Below are 18,016 nucleotides of genomic sequence, written 5' to 3'. Positions count from 1 at the left end.
GGGTCTTTGCCGATTGTATCGAGTCGTATTTTCTCCTATGTTATTCGCAATGGGGATTTTTACGGGTGGCTTATTGGGCCTACGCCAACACTCCTGTTTCGCCAGAGGGCCATCGTGCCAGTTCTGTTTAACGTCCCAACCAACACTGGGACGACCACGCTGATGGGGCTACCAGATTGGATCTAGCTGGGCGTGGTGCAGCGTTTCTTACTCAGCTGCTGGATGCCAGAACAGACGCTGTTTGAGCCGCACCTCCTTGGTGAACAGACGCTCGGGTCGTACCTCCTCAATCTAGCTGAGGTCAGAAGGACGACAGTGCCCAGGCTGCACTACCAGCTAAGCACTCAACTCTTAGCTGGCGGTCATTGTCATCGCTTGACCCGTGGAAGCATGCCCCAAGTAACGTTTGAAGTTTTGTTCGGCTCTATAAGAGATCTTCATAACCAATTTTCTAAAATTTGCAATAAAACTGATTTGTACATCAAAACCTCTTGATAACTTCTTTAAGAGCATCTTCCGGCTAAGTGGACCACTCTCGGAGAGGTTTTGTAAACCGTATTAAGAGTACCAATAAAACTGTTTTAAAACCTAGTTGAAAAATTTTCCGTTCTTGAAAAGAGGTTATGATGATTGTTGTTTTTTTATTCAACAAAAACTATGACAGCTCAAAATGCAGAGAAGCTTCTTCGATTGCATGTAAAGTTTTCGAAGATACATCAATCGTAAGTAGAAGGCGATCATTTCAAAGTAATTTTTTTATTTATTTTATTTGTCGTCAATCATGAGTGGACCAGTTTGTTACAATGAATGTTACATAATTTGACTTAAATTTAGAAATACATAATATATATCATAGAGTATTCACTTAAATCAACTATTTAGAGCTACTTTTGTGTTTCGTGTTTATCGGATAGCATTGAAATATTTTCTTAATTTATCTTTTGTTAGTGTAAAGTCAATAGCCTCATAATGTTTGTTGAAAGAAACCATCATTCAATTTAAAGGACCAAATTTGGCATAGTTTGTGCGATGATTGTTGGCAATGAAAATATTTTTTAGTAGTTATTGTGTTGGTAAGCTTATGCGCATTCATTTTTACCGAAAATGGTGAATATTGTCATCCTGGAATGAAATAAATCAATTTGTTAATTTAGTAAAACTGTCTCGAATCACAAGAAAACTTAGCTGAGAGAGTTTATTTATGTGAGCATGTTATGGCGATGACGGCAAACTATCAATTCATTGCTTATTTGAGCAAATTTTTTTCAAACTATTTTCTATTTACGTCAGCTACATCTTCAATATGGCGACGACCATAATTAGCGAAAATAAAACGAAAGCAAGTTTACTTTTATGATGACCGCAATAAACCTAGCAGTGTCGTAGTTTCTGGTTTTCCACCAACAGATGTCATTACTAATCGAACGGAATCGCCATCTGTTGGGAGTTTGAACTGTTTTATTGTGGTAATAATGAAAGCCTGAAGGTTTACATGTCGGAGAGTTTTGTTTACTCCTAAAATCTAGCTTTATGAATATCTTTAAGATAGTATACTTAAAAATTTCATCAATGGTTTTCATAAAAGAAGTCATAAAACTCTGAGGTTTAAGTATTGCTGTAATAAAACCCTAATAAAAATCAAACAAAACCAATCAGCAATAAAATTGTTACTTGGAAGTGCCCCACACAATGCATCCGTTTGCGTGTGCGTGACAGTTGTTTGACACATTTCCCATGGGAAAACTGTCAAAAAACGCGAACCTCGACGGAACGGACGCTATGTGTTCCAGGCTTTAGAATCTGATTACGAATGGAATAAACGGTGTGGAGCAAAAACGATTTTTTTAACCATGCTAATATTCATGCAGTTCCCTATAATCAAAGATTGCCTTGGTGATCTCGACGTTTAATTGGTTTAATTAGTTTAGTGAATTCCTCTAGTGTAAATTTATGTGTCATATAATGCACACAATTGGAGCGTGCAATTTCACAGAAGTTTTAATGACTTGTCATGAACATCACATGAAATATCATGTAAACTTGCATTATATGTCAAATAATTCAACATTACTCTGAGTTTTTACATGACATATAACACAAATTTACATGATGTATCATGTAAACCATCACAGCTGGAAGTTTACATGACTAAAATTTACATGACGTGTATTCCTCATTATTTTTATTTGTGTAGTTGAACCCTGATGGTATGCAAATATTCAATTGCACCATCCAGTTTACTTCTTAGCCTTACCGACGCCCCTCCAAAGTTGGCACTTTTGGCAAGGTCCTACCTGATACGATTGGTCTCTGAGGCTGTGCCTTTAACCTCTCATCGGATAATTTTTTGAATAAATGCGTCCGGCGTAAAAGCATTTCAGATGACTTCTAGGAGTTCTCCTGAAATTCGTGCATGAGTTTCTGTGGGACTTTTACTCGTATTTTTTGCGGATACACCATTTGCTTAAGGAGAAACTTCAGAGAATACAAATATGGCTGCCACAATGGCCGACTTGGACCCCTACTCATGTTTTCAAGAGCATCAATCTTGAAAATTCGTAAACAAATGCGAGCGATTTGGAAAAGCTGCCTCTTTTTGCAGGATAAAGTAGTACAGCTTGATTCGATGCTATTTTCGTCAGATTTATGCCTCTAAAGTTTGTATGCAAAATTGTTATGGGATTTCTTAATGTTCCACCTTAAGAATTAAACCGGAACTATGTGCGACTTACCAATCCCCAGTACGTCAGAAATATCACTCGTCCCTTTAGCGGCAGTTTGTACTTTTCGTTGCTGGCCAATCCTCCGAACAGCTCCTTGATCTCTTTCGGATATTCGTCTATCACGACCAGATCGTAGTACATCGCGTAAAAATAGTGAAGCGCCGTCAAGCCGTGAAATAGTATCCGAAACGCCGACGACATCACTGCACTGTTGCTTCGATATGCACCACCGGAACCGAACTACTACAGAACTCAACGTTTGCAGCTGAGATATCGACCGACCCTTTCGTTGCGATTCTGTCTTTCCCGTGTCGTCGTCGTAATACCTGTGTAGAACACGCTGAAATTACGAACCGATTTGCATAATGTTGACCGAGTACGAGGAATGTTCCATCCTACATATGCTCGTTCGATAATAATAATACTTTTATAACCGTACTGGAAGCGAAAGCGCAGATTGTGACGACGGTGATGTTTCACTTTCGCTTGTTCTACAGGGACTGGACCAAAGTACTCAAGTCAACTGGACATCGCCGGGGTTCTATACCCTCGTGCCGGCAGTTAGAAGTTCATTTTTTTCTCCCACTGGTCGCTAGCAAGTGCTTCAATCTCGTGACTTGTACGCGTGATGTGCGCGAGAGAAGAAAAACTACTTATGATTGTGCTGTTTATGTGATACTACGGCCATTTGAACCGGTGCGGTAGAATAAGGAAGCTCGGGAGCAGTCGCGATAGATAGTGCTCTTGCCCCGTAGTTCGCAACTGACTAAGTTGTGTCTGATACCTCACTCGCAGGCGCAGATCATAGGGCGCAACCGAGTGATATACACGTGTCCGAATTAATAGAATGCTGCGAAAATGGCATGTTTGGACGGATTACACAGACGCTTAGAACTACACTTCTGCTGAGCAAGTTTCAGCGGGAGTGTATTTACTAAGTTTTTTTTTGCGTACAGTTGTTAAATCTTTATTGCAAACCTTGCGTGATTTGTGCAATTTATTTTACAGCTAATAAAATGATATTACGTAAATTGGTTGAACTTCAATGTGACGTGCCATGACTAATCAACTTGCGCCGAATTAAGTTAGAAATACTTGATCATGCTTAGTTTCAGGCTTGTCTTTAATAAGTTGGTAAAGAAAAACGTTATGAAGCAACTGGAAAATCGATTAAGCCATAGGCAACCAGATTACACACTGAATTAGTATCCATCGATCTTAATCTTTGGAGCCGAACGGATCAAGTGACCTTAAAAAATGGATGCAATAAAACACACTCTAGAGATGTTTCGGAGGAGAAGAACGCAGCGCGGACTGTTATGCTGCAGCATGGAACTCGGCAAACGAAAGCGGATGCAGCAGACTCGCCTCTTACGGGAGAAGAAATGTCGCCTGAAAAAAGAGGAGTACGAGGAAATGGAACTGTTGTGCCATTGTCAAGAATTACGGAAGTTCAACCAGAAGCTTAATTTCAATTTCAGGCTTTGTTCCGCGAGCCGAAGTGCGCTGGAATGCGGACGAAGCCCTCTTGACAGAACAATTTCAGGTGATCGAAAGGTGGAAGCAGCACTACGACGAAAACCTAAATGGTGCAGACATTGATGATCAAGACAATGGAGGAAATGACCACAGCATCGCGGATCATAGGAACCAACCAACAAATCGCTAACGGAGCTTAAAGACGCCATTCAGCAGCTCAAAAAAAAAAAAATCACTGCTGGACTCATCAGGATAAGCCCAGAAAAGTTGGCTATTTGCCTGCACCAGATGTTATTCGGGATCTGGGAATCCGAACAGTTACCAGAGGATTGCTATTTGAAATGATTGCCGCATACAAAGTGCTATCCCATATCATCTTCGGTCGTCTGTTACCTAAAACGAATGAGTTCGGTAGTGATAGAGCCAGCTTCATTGACGACCGGTCGACAACGAACCAGAACTTTACCATTTCGGCGCTGATCCAAATGCAATCGTTTAGCTAAGACCTGTTTTTTATATTTATTTTTTTGCAAACTGTAATATTTTGTCATTCTTTTTTGGTTTTTGAAGAATTTTCAATGTATGGGTTCATTCAAAATGAGCCATTTCTGACACAAACCCATTCCACCGTAACGCTATTTGTATGGGAAGAAACAAATGTTCGTGCTGTAAAGCTTTTTATAAGGCGATCTACATTGTGAATCGACTCGATAATCTTAAATTCAATCGTTTCGGAAGTGTTGCCAGATTATTTTTTAAGTATTTCATATCAATATGTCATAAGATTTAAAATGTTTATAAATTGATATTCTTTCGCAGTTTTTTTGAATCTGAAGTGTTTTGAAAGGATCCGATTAAAGCAGTATAAGAAGTGCTGATATAAATGTTACGGAAATTTAATTTTCAGTTTAAAATACTACAAATTTTCTAAATGTTGCATATTTAAGTGTTTTTTTAATGAAATGGTATCCCTTGCTTGAATAATATGGTAATAAGCCAATTTTTGAACGATTAGTACTGAAATATACCCAGTGAACGTCTAGATCCTCAGTATTCCCATAGTTGTATAAATTTCAAGAGTCATGGGAGGTTTTGAAGGGTTTTCGGAGGACCCGGAAGTTCCTTAGGGCTTAACCTTCTTTTTGTTGGAGTAAAGTAGTGTCAGCCCACTGTTATGAGTGAAGTAGTATCAGCCCACTGTTAGGAGTGTGTTTGTATCTGTTTTGAGTTGACGAAGCATAATAGCTAATGAGTGTTTATTTTATGTACCCGTTTGGACTCACAAAATTCAATGATTTTCTTCAGTACCGTAAATCGGGGTCAAATTGATCTCCGGGTCGAAATTGATCAGATGTTTCTCGGTTAGATAAAGCATACTTGAAATAGTTTCCTTACAAATATCATTTAGTACTTGATTCTAACAGCACGATACATGTATAGAAACTATTAAAAGTATGCTCAATCTTACGGAAAAACGTGAGATCAATTTGACCCCGGTTTACGGTACTTTTAAGTCTTGAAGTTAGTCTATGGTATCAGCTTCATCGATGTTTCAGGGATTTTCAAGGGGCTTGAGGAGGGGTCCCGATGGGGGTTTGGGGGAGTTATGAGGAATTTGGAAGGCTTTCAAGAAAGTTTGACAGGTTTTTGGAAAGGATATTAGAGATATATCCCCTGCAACGCACTTGAAACCCCTTACAAACTCCTGAAATTCACTGAAACTCGTTGGATCATCCATCAAACCCTTTAAAAACCCTAGGATCGTTCAAAAACCCACTGAAACGCCTTGGAACGTCGCTGACACCCCTTAGGATGCCCCTAAACTCCCTGGGATCTCCCCCCCGGAAACCCCCGGAAACGCTTCTGAAACCCCCTCAATTACGCTGGAAACCCCCAAAACCTATTGAAAACCAATGGAACGCTCTTGAAACCCCCTAGAACACCACACTGAAACACCATGAATCGCTCCTGAAACTCCATGAAAATTCCTGGATCGCTCCTGAAACCTTATGAAACCCTTTGGAACACTGATGAAACTCTCGGGAAGGCCCTTGAAACCCATGGATTGCTAATTAATCCCGCTGGAACACGCTAAAACGTCCCGGAAACTTCCTGGAACACTCCTGAAACCCCCCCCTTGTTGCGATTTGCAACACGTTGAAAGGGAGATGTCAGCATTATGGATTAAATTGGGGTTAAATGAACGTAAACTTCATTCGACTGTTCTTTTGGGATAACTTGTGGAGCCTCGTAGCCGTGCGGTTAGGGTCCCCAAGCTTCTGATCGCACCATGCTGTGGGGTGAGGGTTCGATTCCCGCTCCGGGCGATGAAACTTTTCGTGAGAATAGTTTCTTCTCCGTATCCACAGGTGCATGCTCCGTGTGTCCGTTGTCTAGTGTTAAGTTTCGTTCAGTCTGTACAGCCTCTGGCTGAAGACGGTGGTTCCGTTTCGGGTCCTGAGTATTGCGGATTTTTAGAAAATTTTCCACTCTGCGGTAGCCGCCGAGTTCTACCGCAGCTGTCAAAGTCCTACCGCAGCCATGAAAATCATCGTATCATTGAAAAGTTTGGGCAAATCAAAGCATGCTTGCAAAGTGAAATGTTCTGAAAAACAACAACAAATAATGATCATCGGCGTCGTATCCAAGGCTCGATCCAAGGTATCCTTGGACTGATTGATGATACCTTGGTGAAAATCATCAGTTTGACAGCTGCGGTAGCATTTTTAATTTTCCGTAAAGTGGAAAATTTTCTCTAAATTGGTAATATCTGTACAAAATTTGAGCACGATCGGTTGCGTCTACACTTTGCGCATTGCAATTGAAATTTGTATGGGATTTTGTATGGGAAAACATACTTTTTTGCATTTCAGCCATAAGTTGAAAAAGTTTGTCTGAAACTTTTTAACCGATACTGTAAAATGATAGCCTGAATGATGTTCTGAAAAACTTTGTTGAAGACCGCAAAGCGATCCGATGCTTGTGAAAATAGTTATAACCAACGAACCGCATGCATGTGTTTATGTTTTAACATGTGAAAGAATAACAATAGCAACAAAATCATGCTGTTTCGCCAAGCAATGACAACGCTATAACTTTTTTCATAAGCATCAGATCACTTCGTGGTCTTCGACAAAGTTTTTCAGGACACCCTAGGCTATGTTTTCACTTTATCGGTTACACGATTTTAGAAAATATCGAGCTTGTTATGAGAGAAATGCAAAAAAGCGTGTTTTCCCATGTAAAACCCCATACAAACTTCAAACGCGATGCGCAAAATATAGACATAACCAATCGTGCCCAAATTTTGCACACTTATTTGGGTCCTGAAATGGGATCAAAAAAGCTTTGATCTGATGGGATACCATTGAATTTTTTATTTTTCCATATAAACGATGACCCACTCTAATGGATAGGTACTAGGATAGGTACTTACTTTTAGTTCTCCATTTAATACTTATCTACCGTTGAGTTAATGTTAATATCTGATTGAAGGTGTAACCAAATGCGTTATTTTTTAATATGGGATTTTACGACTGGGAACTTGATGGAAAAGGGGGATGGCTTTCTCAGTCTTTGATTCAAGAACGATTTTTATCTACATTCCCGACGTTTCGGCCTAGGGATTTGGCCTTTTTCAAGGGTCGCTGAAAACATGTATTTTAACATTTATCATTTAACATTTAACATTGAACATTTAACATTGAACATTCAACATATAAACATTGATAAAAAAACTCACTAGTGTCTACCGTCTATCGTTTTTGTAGTTTTTGCATATAGAATGCTCTTCTGGGTTGCTTTTCATGTACTGTGTAGTAGAAAATGTGGGGTACAATTTGATTGTTTTATGGGAAATTTTACCTAACTTACTACGTGTTGTTATTTTAGATTTTTATTTTTTGTATTATACACTGTGCACTGGTAACGACTGTTTTAAAAGAATGGTGGAAATTTTTCTTTAGGGGAGGTATTGGTCATTTTAGGGTGCGTTCTCAGTTTTGTGGAAGATGATTTTGAACCGTTTGTTCTGTTGACATTTGTTCTATGATAGTGGTGGTGTGTCGTTTCCGACTATTGGACTTTTTGATAGAGTGTAGAAGTCCAGCATACGTCGTGCTTAGACCATCGACATCGGTACGGTGGTTAATTGTGTTGGATCTACTGGCAATATGACACATTTCTAGTATGGGTAATTTTGCAGTTCTGTTTGTTCTATCTAGGATTTTTGGTTGTGTTGTGTTGAACATATGGTTATTTTCGATAATGTGTTTCATCACTGCTGTTTTTTCTCCTAATCTGATCATCTCTTCATCTGTTTGTGTCTTGTTGTTTTGGATATGTTTTGTGTATTCGTGTATATTGCTTCTGTGTCCGTTCATACGTGTTTTTAATTGGTTTCTAGTCATCCCAATGTAGGTTTGTTGACAGTTTTCACAGCTTAGACTGTAGATTACATTATGCTGGTCAAGTATGGGGAGAGGGTCTTTTACCGATCTTAATATCGTTTTTGTGTTTTTTAGTGTTTTGTAGGCTATTCTTACTTGAGGAAAATCGTTTTTCAGTAGGCTGGCGATTGTGGGGCTGAGATGTGCGATGAAAGGAAGGCTTCTATATTGGAGATACTCGGTGGATGGATGATTCTGGATCTGTTGATTGCTTGTGGATGCTGCTGCTATTGGATCTGTTGCGGATGGATGTACGTTCGGAGTGGTGTTTTCTATTTGTCGGTTGTTCTGGGGGATGGTTGTTCTGGATCGGCAGAGAAGGCGGTTGATGAGCGATGATGGATAGTTGTTTATATGTTAAATGTTCAATGTTAAATGTTCAATGTTAAATGTTAAATGATAAATGTTAAAATACATGTTTTCAGCGACCCTTGAAAAAGGCCAAATCCCTAGGCCGAAACGTCGGGAATGTAGATAAAAATCGTTCTTGAATCAAAGACTGAGAAAGCCATCCCCCTTTTCCATTCCAGTTATTTTTTAATATCTGGGGAGCTCATGTAGTAAATTTAGCGACATATCTTAATTTTAGCACTTCTATACTCACTAGGGTTTCTAACACTATGGTAAAAAAAATACTTTATGCAATTCAATGTCATAATTTCTATTTTATACTACTCATTTCAGTATCATAATGACCAACTTTTCCGTACCGGCTCATAATGCAACTAAAATGAGTTGCATAATGGAAAACAGTAACCCCTAAGGAACCCAGTGGTACTTCTTGGAACGCCCGTGAAACCACCTGAAGTTCCATAGATCCCCTCTGAAACCTCATGGAACGCCCATAAAACCCAATGGAACGCCATTGGAACCTCCTATAACGCTCCTAAAACTCTTGACTCCCCTGTAATCTCCTGGAACACTTACCAAACCCTCTGGAACCCCCTGACACGATCCTAAAACTCCTTGGATCACCTCTGGGACGGCTGTAAAGTCCCTAAAAGTCCCGTGGGCCCCTTTCCAACGGCCCCGGAATTCCCCTGGAATGCCCATAGGACCACCTGAAACCTGCTGGAGCAACCCCGGCGAACCCCTGCATGATTGAAATTGAAAACAAATCTGGAAGTCATGCTAACAGTTTAAATAATGTCAGTGTTCAATAATTTAATAATAGATACATAAAGTGCGATAGAAATCAAATAAAATCAAATAAGTGTTAGGGGCCGAAAACCCCTAAAATTGCTGAGAGCTACAGTCGTAAAGATCTTTCTTGTTGCATACTAGTTATTTATGCAACAAGTTGTAAAATGATGATTTTTTCAGCACGAGTCGTAGAATTTATCCAACGAGGCTTGTCGAGGTACGATTTTCACAAAATCCGGTCTATTTGTGTGCTTTCGGACGACTTGGAAATTTACGTCAGAGCCATGGTCAGGGCATGTAGAACGGTCTCAGAGCAGTACACCCGCCTAAAACGCAAAGCAGCAAAGGTTGGTCTGGTGATGAATGCATCAAAAACAAAGTAGGTGCTGTTAAGCGGAACCGAACCCAATTGCATCAGACCATCAGACGCCAATAATTAAAACCGGTGGTTTTCTATGGACGTGAGACTTGGACCATGTTCTGCTCGAGAAGAATATGCAAACACTTTTAAGTGTTCGAGCGGTAGGTGCTAAGGATGATCGTTGGCGGCGTGCAGGAGAACGGTGTGTGGTGATCAATAATGGATCACGACCTCGTGGCGCACTACGGTAAAACCAGCCTTCATAATGTTGTCAAAGCTGAAAGGATACTATGCAAAAAGTATGTTGAAAGAATGCCAGATAGCAACCCTGCAAAGATTGTGTACGCAAGAAATTCGGATTGCACAAGACGTCGAGGAACACAGCAAACAACGTCGACTGACCAGGTCGAGAGTGATTTTACGATCAATGTAAATCCCAGGTATTAACCCTCTAATATCTAAATTTTTGATTTTGATCTAAATATCATTCTTCGTCAAAATCGATTCAAACATTTTTTGTAAGATGATTCTTTTTATTTCTCGATTTCGTGAATTTCGGTTTTTGATTTTTCTAATTTTTATTTTCGAACATCTCCACACTTAAATTTTTGCTGGAAGCCTATTTGGGTTACGAGTTTTTGAGACGAAAACATTTTGAGATTCTATGATTATTGTGAAAATAGTTTTATTTTAAATTTTCTCCATGGAAAATTTTGTTCCCGTGTAATTTTAAGGGAAATAATTATACAGTGTATTCGACTCCCTTAAACTATTAAACTAGGATAGAATGATTTGGGAAAAATTTAAAATATGTTAATTGTAGCGATTGAAATCAAAATAAACAATCACTTCTAAAATGTGACTAAAACATCATTTTTTCAATGATTTAAAAAAATGTACATAAATACGCCTTAAAACACACCAAAACCACAGAGACATACAGAACAGTCCTAAAAATCAGCAAAAAAAAAAAGATTTTCCACTAAACAAAAATTACAAAAATGCTCAAACTATACCCCGTCTAAAGGCGGGGTTGGGTATTAGCGGGTTAAAGGTTACACTATTGATTAATACACGTACACTAGAGTGGGTCATCGTTTATATCGAAAATTGAAAAATTCAATGTTATCCCATCAGATCGAAGCTTTTTTGATCCTATTTTAGGACCCAAATAAGTGTGCAAAATTAGTGCACGATCGGTTATGTCTACGTTTTGCGCATCGCGTTTGAAGTTTGTATGGGGTTTTACATGGGAAAACACACTCTTTTGCATTTCTCTCATAACAAGCTCGAATTTTTCTAAAACCATGTAACCAATAAAGTGGAAACATAGCCTAGGGTGTTCTGAAAAAGTGATCTGATGGTTATGAAAAAAGTTATAGCGTTGACATTGCTTGGCGAAAAAGTATGATTTTGTTGCTATTGTTATTCCTTTACATGTTAAAACATAAACACATGCATGCTATTCGTTGGTTATAACTATTTTCAAAAGCATCTGATCGCTTTGCCCTCTTCAATAAAGTTTTCCGGAACATCCTAGGCTATCATTTTATAGTATCGGTTAAAAAGTTTCAGACAATCTTTTTCAACTTATGACAAAAATGCAAAAAAGTATGTTTTCCAATACAAAATCACATACCGTCAAGGCGCCATTCACCGTGGGGGCTCCATTCACCGTGTGCCTTCGAATATTTTTTCATTATTTCCATTTTTTTTATCTGTATTAACGAGATTTTTAGCCCTGGGCTAGTTCATCTCGGGACCCACGCTTTACTTCCCTTCCGAAGGAAGAACTCACATTTTGTGAGTTTGTCGGGAGTGGGATTCGATCCCAGGTCCTCGGCGTGATAGGCATGTGCTTTAACCATCACACCAGGTCCGCTCCCCATTATTTCCATATTACGATTGAATGGTATGACAATTTCCCTTCAATTTCACCAATACAACACTAATGTATTGTTACCATGTCAAAACGCTCATTAGAAACATTTAAAAGTATCATTTTGACACTAAAGTGTGTTTACATGCGTTCACTGCATTCATAGTGAAAAAACGAAAACTGCGCTAAGGTGATTTAAGCGATAAACTAAATGTAGTAACGTTTTTATTCCACCAAGAAGCAATTAAATTCACATATCAGGTATGTATTTTACATTACTGAAGTAAGTTTAACAAGAAAGTACGATTACTCGTAATTTTTAATTGAAACAAAAAGGCACGGTAAATGGGTACCCTAAAAATCAAAGGTCTCCATTCACCGTGCCCCATATTGTCCCATATATCTAGGAAAAATCGAAAATTTGAACATTCGTTTTTCTAATAAAATCTTGCAAGTTATTACTTGAAATGAATTTAAACGAAGAAAATTCCCTTGGCTTGGTTGTTTTGATCATATTTAAACAAAGTAGAATACAATTTCTCATACACGGTAAATGGTGACCTACCACGGAATTAAGCGACCCTACTACTCTTTACTAATTGTACTATATTACCAAATTTAGTGAAAAATTTTCTACTCCTGTGGATATTGCTTTAATTTTAACCTATAATGAAGGCAATTAAAAGCGTCACCAACAATGTTTATAAGACTGGTGTCAAATGACAGCCCTTATTTGCCCCGAATCCTCTTAGATCCACGGTGAATGGTGCCTTGACGGTACAAATTTCAATTGCAATGCGCAAAGTGTAGACGCAACCGATCGTGCTCAAATTTTGCACAGATACTCAGGACCCGAAACGGAACCAAAAAAGCTTTGATCTGATAAAACGGTTCCGATGACCCACACTAACGTACACCCTACCTGTAAAATCGTTATATCACGTAATGTTAGTAAAAAATGATAAACTTCATAGGGTATTGTACCATTTGGGCAGGTGTACCTATTTTGGGCACTTGCCGCTATAACTAAGACAATATCAAACCGATTGATTTGAATTTTTGTTCAGGGTTAGATACTGTACGTGCCTAACTCTATACAAAATTTCAAATCAATCGGTTTGAAATTGACTTAGTTATAGCGGTAAGTGCCCAAAATAGTTACACCTGCCCAAATGGTACAAGACCCTATTTCAATTGGTTGGTTTTCAAAAAAACTCAACTCAACACACCAAATTTTTTGAAATGCTTCCAGCACGCCAAAAATCAGCAAAAGAAATTGCTGAATTTCAGCAACATTTTTGCTGAATTTCAGCACAACTTTGCTGATCAACTGTCAAAATTGCTGGATGGTTCAGCAAGTTGAAAAATAATTGCTGATACTCAGTAATTTGTATTGCTGAATGCAATCAGCACGCCAAAAATCAGCAAAGTTTGCTGATTACCAGCAAAAATATTTTGCAGTGAACATATTGTAATGCAATCCTAAAGTTTACCTCTCAGCCAACATGAAACATACGAGTTGTTACAATGTAGATGAGAAACTTTGAGCTGTATCTTACATGTGTACGGATAAAATGCAACCACATCTACAACTGCAACCTTCTTCCGTTCAAGTGCAATGATGCACCAATGATGCCGTTTGCGAAAACATTCAGACTGTCACCAACCAGTACCCATTCGATAGTGAGCCGACACCATGTCATACCAACTCGTGGAAATCGCTTCTGAAAATTGGCTAGAATTACGCGATTTGTACCGCTCAAATTGGCCTGACCACGTGTTTGCCTATGGAGTAGTGGACAATTATTGGAACTGGAAGCAAAAATCCAAGCAGCTTCAATACACGGAATCCGACGTGCAAATTTTCTCCCTCAATGGGTCGTGGCGAGAGAATGGAACTTTCTTGTTGTTTGTAAGTATTTGTCGACGGGCGCATCTTGAAAGTCGTTTATAACTGAGGGATTTGTTTGTTTGAAGGATCACTTTGAAATCTACTTCTACTCTTGTGATTCATCCGATAACTACGCAGGATTGACAGAAGCTCTACTGCTGGTTGAATGGGGAAACTACGCTGAAGTTAGTATGGATTTTGTCGAGAAACACCGCCTTGCATTGGATCGGGCTATATCTACGAAAAGCTTGGTGGTTGTAAACGACGAAGTAACCAACTTTTTATATATGCCAAAAGAGGATGCTTCATCTCTTGAAGTGAATTTACCGAAAAGTTTCCACATCAATCGGTTATCACTAGATAATCTCGACTACGTTTACCATCAGTGGCCATTGAGGAACAGCATCAGTGTAGCTGCTGGCTATAACCTTCTGGAGCGACTTATCTTGTTGAATGATAGCGTCGGTCTTTTCGATGAAAGTGATAAGCTAGTTTCCTGGTGCTTACGGTAAGTGATACGCGATGGATGGGATTCTATAAATAATCTTATTCCATGTTTTTCTTTAGGGATCAAACTGGTGCGTTTTCGGATTTACAAACATGCCAGCAACATCTAAGGAAGGGATACGCTAGAATGGTGATTAAGGAGTTTGTGCGACGATTAGCAGCTGAGGGAAATGATTCATATGCGTTTGTTCTGCGTAGCAATGAGAATTCCTGCAGGTTGTTTGAATCGGTTGGATTTAGGAAAATTACGCATCTTCATTGGATTGTAATACGAAACGCCAATATAAAAAGCAAATAACTAAATAAACTATCATATTGTAATCAAATCTTTGACATTCTGATTTGATTATTTTTTCAAAAAGGACATAACTAGCATCTCACGTTATATTTGGGACATGGGACACATCACATTATCAACGGAAATGAACCAGCCACGGACTGAAATTCTCCTTAATAAACCTAATAATAAGAATAATAATTCATGAGGGCATGAGCTGAGCATGTAGGTGAAATATAATTTGTCTGTTGCATCACTTAAAACCACAGAATCAAACTAAGCCATCGCGCAACAATAATGACAATGTCGCAATCTGCATTTGTTGCAACAGTCCACCCAATGCGACAGGTTTTCCAGTCAACCAATGACAGTATAAGATGTTTCATAATATGATAAAGACACGTTCCACGCACTTCTACATAGCGGTTTTTTGAACTTCGTTTTACGATATTTCAGTGCTGCAGCTGTTTATTTTGATTCTTTTTGCACCAAAATGAAGATAATTACTTATACCGTTCAAATAGTAGGCTCAGTGTAACAGTTATGGCTATAGTACCTCAAATTCGCCATAGTTGATTTTCAACTTTTAATGATGCAAATCATCAAGAAAAAAATATGTGAACAATAGATCACGTTCATAAAAGATGATTGCACTCATTCAAATTTCACATTTTGCTCAAATTATGATAGAAATAAATAATTTTCTTTAAAATTTCGGCTTCCTTGCACCCTATTTCGCCATAGTGTACCAGTTATGGCAAATCCCATAAGGAATGCATGTAAATAGTGCGAAGTGGAACCGAAATTCAAAAGTATGTCCATAACTGGTACAGGGTTCCTATCATTGGCACACGCCGTAATAAATAGTAAAAGTGGGTTTGGCTCCCCGGATAAAAAATGACCATTCATGGTAAATATTATTAATATATGACTGCTTATATTGTTCACAATAAAACACACAGTAGATATATGGTTACTTTTTCCAATAGAAATCAATCCGAAATAGTTCGTACAATAAGTGAACATTAGCTTTATAAGTGACTAATTGATTCGATTGTTTTTCAATCGTTCTTTAATAATTTAAAGTTACTATTAGTAAAAAAAAATGAGTTGTTTTTATACATTTGGAAAAGTGCCTGCAAAGTTCTCATGGACTTTTTAAATATTAAAAAAGAGTTTATTTCTCAAATCCACTTAAAAACAATTAGCATTAGCATTAGCATTAGCATTTAGCAAGTCGCACAAATTCGTAGGTGGTACAGCCCTGGATCGCTGTTATGAGGGTTGCATCTTTCCTGTCCGTTATCAAAGCACAAAGATTTGGGACTAATCTCTGACTCTTAGACAAGATTGACGCAATCCTCCAACGGTCGAGTGCTGTCCTGGCCACGTCCTTGCGACAGCTGAGGGATGGGGAAGGAAGATTAGTTGGACACCTATGAAAGTACATAGAGACCTCTACATTCTTTCAGGCCTAGGCGTCACGGGAATTTGGATGTTAGTGAAAGGGTAAAGTTCAAAGGAAACGTTTGGTCATCGTTCAGGTGCACGCAATATTTTTGGTTGATGCCTGGTTACTTTCCTGATTCCTTGTTGGGTGTTCGATTCCAAATCTGAAATAAAAAGTAAAATTATAGATTTTTAAATGGTGATAGGCTCACAACAGTAACACAATTACAAATTACCTGAATCTTCCTGAAAGAGATGGTTTATTAACAATGAAAAACATAACATGTAAAAGAAAAAAAAAGTAGAGCAAATTGTGATCTTGGATTTTTCTGCATTTAAATTAACAAAGCTAAGAAAATACAAGATCAAAATTTGTTATGGTAGATCTTACGCCGTAACGCACCATTATAAGGTGATCTACCCACGTTACGGGACTTCTCAAATCCACTTAAAAACAATTCGTCACAAATTAATAACAATACATATTATTGTTGCTTGGATCATGTTATTCTACTCTGTATAATCAAATACAAAATCACTTGACATATTTGTTTTTAGTTTTCGTTTTAAATTTGAATACAGTAGATATTGGCAAGGGAAGCTGTCTATTAAAACCTGAGGAAGTACTTATAGAACACTTGCTGAAAAGCAGGTTTATCGAAGTAAGGACGTTATTTATTTATTTTATTTATTTATTTTTTATTAAAAAAGTCGCGGACACGTTCAATGCTTCTAGTGAGCACGACACTAGACAACGGACTAGCATGCAACGCCCAGTGGCACAGCCGAAAACTTTTCCTGACAGCTGCGGCGGGAATCGAACCCGCGCTCCTCAGCACGATGTGACTAAGAGCTTGGTGATCCTAGCCGCACGACCACGGAGCCACACAAGACGTTACGACAAGAAACAGATAAACAATGATTTTTCTGTTGTTTTCCAATAAATTAAATGAATCTAGTAAATAGAAACTATCATTGATAACAATACAAAAACAACTAGTTTAATGGGTTCGATTGAACCGATGTTAAAATAAACATGCAATAATATTTGTTGTTATGTTAACAGATTTCGCCTTTGAAAAACCATAGAATTCATATTTCTCGATAACATTTTTCTCCCGCATTTAAATATAGCCTTATGTGTACGATTTATGGTATGGATCATATGACCTGAGATCAGACTTGTGATATTTGGCAGTTATTTGAAAAGATTGATGATAGATCTTATCAACAGCTGCCAAGCAATACATACCAGACATCAGAGTGTTTGATTCTTATCATAAAATGTGCATATCATTCTGGTGGCCTTTGGTGCTCGTTAATGCGGGAAATATAAATTCTATGGGTTTTCATAAGCGAAAACTGCTTACAAATAACAACAAATATTATTGCATTTTTATTGTAACAACGATTCATTTGACGTCATTCAATTTATTGTATTTGTATTGTAAGAACAATGAAAAAACATCAGGATATATTGTTTTCTTTTTAAAATGCCCTAAAAATGTCTCATAAAAACACAATACATTCTACTGTTTTTCGCGAAACAATGTATGAATTTTTTTTCAAAATTTTATGGTTAAGATACATAACGACCACCATTTTTTATTGTAAAACTGCCATTTACCATTCGCTGAATGGTAAAGACCAATAGGGGTGATGGTGAGTGTGCTGTGCAAATTACAATATGTTTAATGGTGAATATTTTTCGAAAAAATGGTGTTGTAACAATAAAATTTATTGTATTTTTATGATATTTTTTATCAGGGTCAGATTTTATATTTTTCCTGTAAAGTATGAAAACAAATCTATCATTTGACATATCGACGACATTCGTCGGTCTTCTTCTTATTTTTGTA

The 18,016-nt window shown here is 38.0% G+C and overlaps 2 protein-coding genes across 2 annotated transcripts in view; one reads left to right on the top strand and one right to left on the bottom strand.

Annotated features, from left to right (window-relative positions):
• LOC109414301 (androgen-induced gene 1 protein) overlaps positions 1–3,182 on the bottom strand; it is a 60,729-nt gene extending 57,547 nt beyond the window's left edge. The window contains exon 1 of the mRNA XM_029858574.2: positions 2,733–3,182. Within this exon, the coding sequence (XP_029714434.1) occupies positions 2,733–2,924 (192 nt within the window). The 5' untranslated portion in view covers positions 2,925–3,182. The remainder of the gene's footprint in view (positions 1–2,732) is intronic.
• A 10,509-nt stretch (positions 3,183–13,691) lies between these two features.
• On the top strand, positions 13,692–14,764 carry LOC109407298 (glycine N-acyltransferase-like protein 3). Its single transcript, XM_029858957.2, has 3 exons — positions 13,692–13,945; positions 14,011–14,432; positions 14,492–14,764. The coding sequence occupies exons 1-3, from the start codon at positions 13,730–13,732 to the stop codon at positions 14,727–14,729; spliced, it is 876 nt and encodes a 291-aa protein (XP_029714817.1). The 5' UTR covers positions 13,692–13,729; the 3' UTR covers positions 14,730–14,764.
• The last annotated feature ends 3,252 nt before the right edge of the window (positions 14,765–18,016 follow it).

This window comes from Aedes albopictus, chromosome 2, assembly GCF_035046485.1.
Source record: "Aedes albopictus strain Foshan chromosome 2, AalbF5, whole genome shotgun sequence".
NCBI classification, from domain to species: domain Eukaryota; kingdom Metazoa; phylum Arthropoda; class Insecta; order Diptera; family Culicidae; genus Aedes; species Aedes albopictus.
This window is presented reverse-complemented; position numbering and strand designations above follow the sequence as displayed.